The sequence below is a fragment of the Suncus etruscus genome, chromosome X (assembly GCF_024139225.1).
Source record: "Suncus etruscus isolate mSunEtr1 chromosome X, mSunEtr1.pri.cur, whole genome shotgun sequence".
NCBI lineage: Eukaryota > Metazoa > Chordata > Mammalia > Eulipotyphla > Soricidae > Suncus > Suncus etruscus.
The window spans coordinates 94,783,203-94,785,882 of NC_064868.1; the positions used below are offsets into that span (position 1 = coordinate 94,783,203).

General features: G+C 54.8%; 1 protein-coding gene across 1 annotated transcript; it reads right to left on the reverse strand.

Annotated features, from left to right (window-relative positions):
- Nucleotides 1-1,080: 1,080 nt before the first annotated feature.
- LAGE3 (L antigen family member 3) lies at nt 1,081-2,233 on the reverse strand. The gene is made up of 3 exons (XM_049767070.1): nt 1,608-2,233; nt 1,369-1,497; nt 1,081-1,301 (listed from the first exon to the last, which is right to left on the reverse strand). Exons 1-3 carry the CDS (start codon nt 2,006-2,008, stop codon nt 1,187-1,189), a joined length of 645 nt encoding a protein of 214 aa, XP_049623027.1. The 5' UTR covers nt 2,009-2,233; the 3' UTR covers nt 1,081-1,186.
- Nucleotides 2,234-2,680: the final 447 nt, after the last annotated feature.

Genomic DNA, 2,680 nt, shown 5'->3' on the forward strand with positions numbered 1-2,680 from the left:
TATTTTCAAATTATTTTAAAATGAAAAGGTCAAAAAAATGAAAAGGTCTTTTTTGGGGGGGTTGATCACATATGCCTGTGAGGTACTTTGAATCCCAATATCTTCCCATCTCTGCTTTTGAAGAATTTTTTAGAGTAACATTGTTTTTTTTTGTTTATAATTATCTTTAAACACCGTGATTACAAATATGATTATAGTTGTATGATTACAGTCATGTAAAGAGGGCCCGGAGAGATAGCACAGCGGTGTTTGCCTTGCAAGCAGCCTATCCAGGACCAAAGGTGGTTGGTTCAAATCCCGGTGTCCCATATGGTCCCCCCCCCCCCCCCCGTGCCTGCCAGGAGCTATTTCTGAGCAGACAGCCAGGAGTAACCCCTGAGCACCGCCGGGTGTGGCCCAAAAACAAAAACAAAACAAAACAAAACAATCCAAAACAGTCATGTAAAGAACACCCCCCTTCACCAGTGCAACATTCCCACCACCAATTTCCCAGATCTCCCTCCTCCCCACCCCCCCACACCTGTACTCGAGACAGGCTTTCTACTGCCCTCATTCATTCACACTGAGTAACATTGTTTTTTGGGCCACGGGGATCAAAACGCAGTCTGTCCTAGGCTAGCGCTGGCAAGGCAGACACCTTACATTCTGCGCCACCGTGCCGGCCCCTAGAGTAATATTGTTACAGGGAAATGTCAAAAAACTGTAAGAGTGTAGTTTTGAAAAAATGACACTATATAAATACAATGACAACACCAAGAAACTAGTTAAAGCTGTTGGTACAATGTATTTTATTTTCCATTTGAAACTTGGGTACAATGGTCTTTATTTCTTGCATCCCCAAACCTCCCCTCTATCTAACGATAAAGGCCACAAGAAATGGAGATAGCCGGAGAGATAGCACAGTGGCGTTTGCCTTGCAAGCAGCCGACCCAGGACCAAAGGTGGTTGGTTCGAATCCCGGTGTCCCATATGGTCCCCCGTGCCTGCCAGGGGCTATTTCTGAGCAGATAGTCAGGAGTAACCCCTGAGCACTGCTGGTTGTGGCCCAAAAACAAAAAAAATGGAGACAGAAAAGTAACAGTCAGTTTTATTTCCCGTGGTTAAAAGATGCAAGGGGGTCACTAGAACCCTGCTGGTCGCTGTGCTCCTGGGATGTGTGCTCTCAACTGGGTGCCCAGCCCGGGCGTTAACGAGGGAAGGCTGGACCAAAGCGCTGCAAAGTCCGCAGAACCAGAGACAGATGGTCCATGAAGTTCAGAACGGAAACTCGCAGGGCATGCATGTTCTCCGCTCTCCAGAGGCTGAAAGAGAAGGTGGCAAAGATCAGTTGGCAGTCGTACCATGCCCACGCCGCCCGTGGGCACTTACACATTTAGCGTGTTCCCCACGACGCCAAGTTCTTTGTGCACAGCCTCGTGGTGAGGCTCCCGGTCTGGCGCTAGGGCTCCGCGGGCAATCTCGGCCTCCAGCGGCGAGGGAAAAGGGATGTTCAGGGTACTAGGGCCTCCGCTAAGGTAGCAACTACAACCTCGTGGGGGCTCCCCGGCCCGTCTCCCTCCCAAGCCCTTCCTCTCCAGGGGTTCCCGTGCCTCCCATGGGCAGGATACAAGACGTGGTGGCGGTCTTGGGGCCCGTTGGTAATAGAGTCGGCGTCTCCGCTGGGCCCAGCGTAGCGTTCAGCGGGAAGCGGCGGCAGCAGCTCGGCCTCAGCGTCCACCATTTCACCAGCGCCGCCCAGGCCCAGCTCTGCAGCCGGCTGGTGCATGGCGAGTGCGCTGCGCCCCCGGCGCCTCCAGATAGCGGCCCGGGGAAGGCGCAGGCCCGATCGCCGGTTCCACACCGTTCGCTGCATACCCGCGCTCCACCCCTCGGACCGCACCCCATACCCCGCGCCTGCGCCTTGCAGCCTCTGCAGTTCTCGGGTTCCAGCCCTGTGCTCGGCCCTCCGGGGTGCGGGCTCTGCCCTGGGCTGTTCCTGCTGGGCCCAGAAGCCCCATCCTCTTCGCATTTTGCGCCCGAGAAGGTCGCGAGCGGCGGGGAGTTTGAGATCTCCAGTCGCTCGCAGCACCGCGACTCTCAGCCCTCCTCAGAAGGCTGCCATGCACTGGCTAAACCCTCTCCGCTGGCCTAGAGGGCGAGAGTGAGCCGGCTGGTCCCGGGCAAAGGCTGCCACGCCCCTCGGCCCCTGACAACATAATGCTCGCGTCAACTCAGCTCCATTTTGACTTGCTGGGTCCGCTGGAGCCGCCTGGTCGACTTGACAACGAAGCCCTGCCCCTTGGGTGCACGGGCCCCGCCCTCTGGGCGCAGGTGTGGTTTCGTCACAGATGTGCGACCCCGAATCCTGTGGCTTTTTGTTTTTTTGTTTGTTCTGTTTTGTTTTTGGGTCACACCCGGCGGTGGTCAGGGGTTACTCCTGGCTGTCTGCTCAGAAATAGCTCCTGGCAGGCACGGGGGACCATATGGGACACCGGGATTCGAACCAACCACCTTTGGTCCTGGATCGGCTGCTTGCAAGGCAAACGCCGCTGTGCTATCTCTCCGGGCCCGAGTCCTGTGGCTTCTACACGGTTTTCAAGCTGATTTAAAAAAAATTTTTTTTTCAAGCTGATTTTAGCAGTTAGTGCGTGTGCTGTTCCTGTTCTACTTTCTTCTTGCACCTTCAGAAGCATGAATCTTG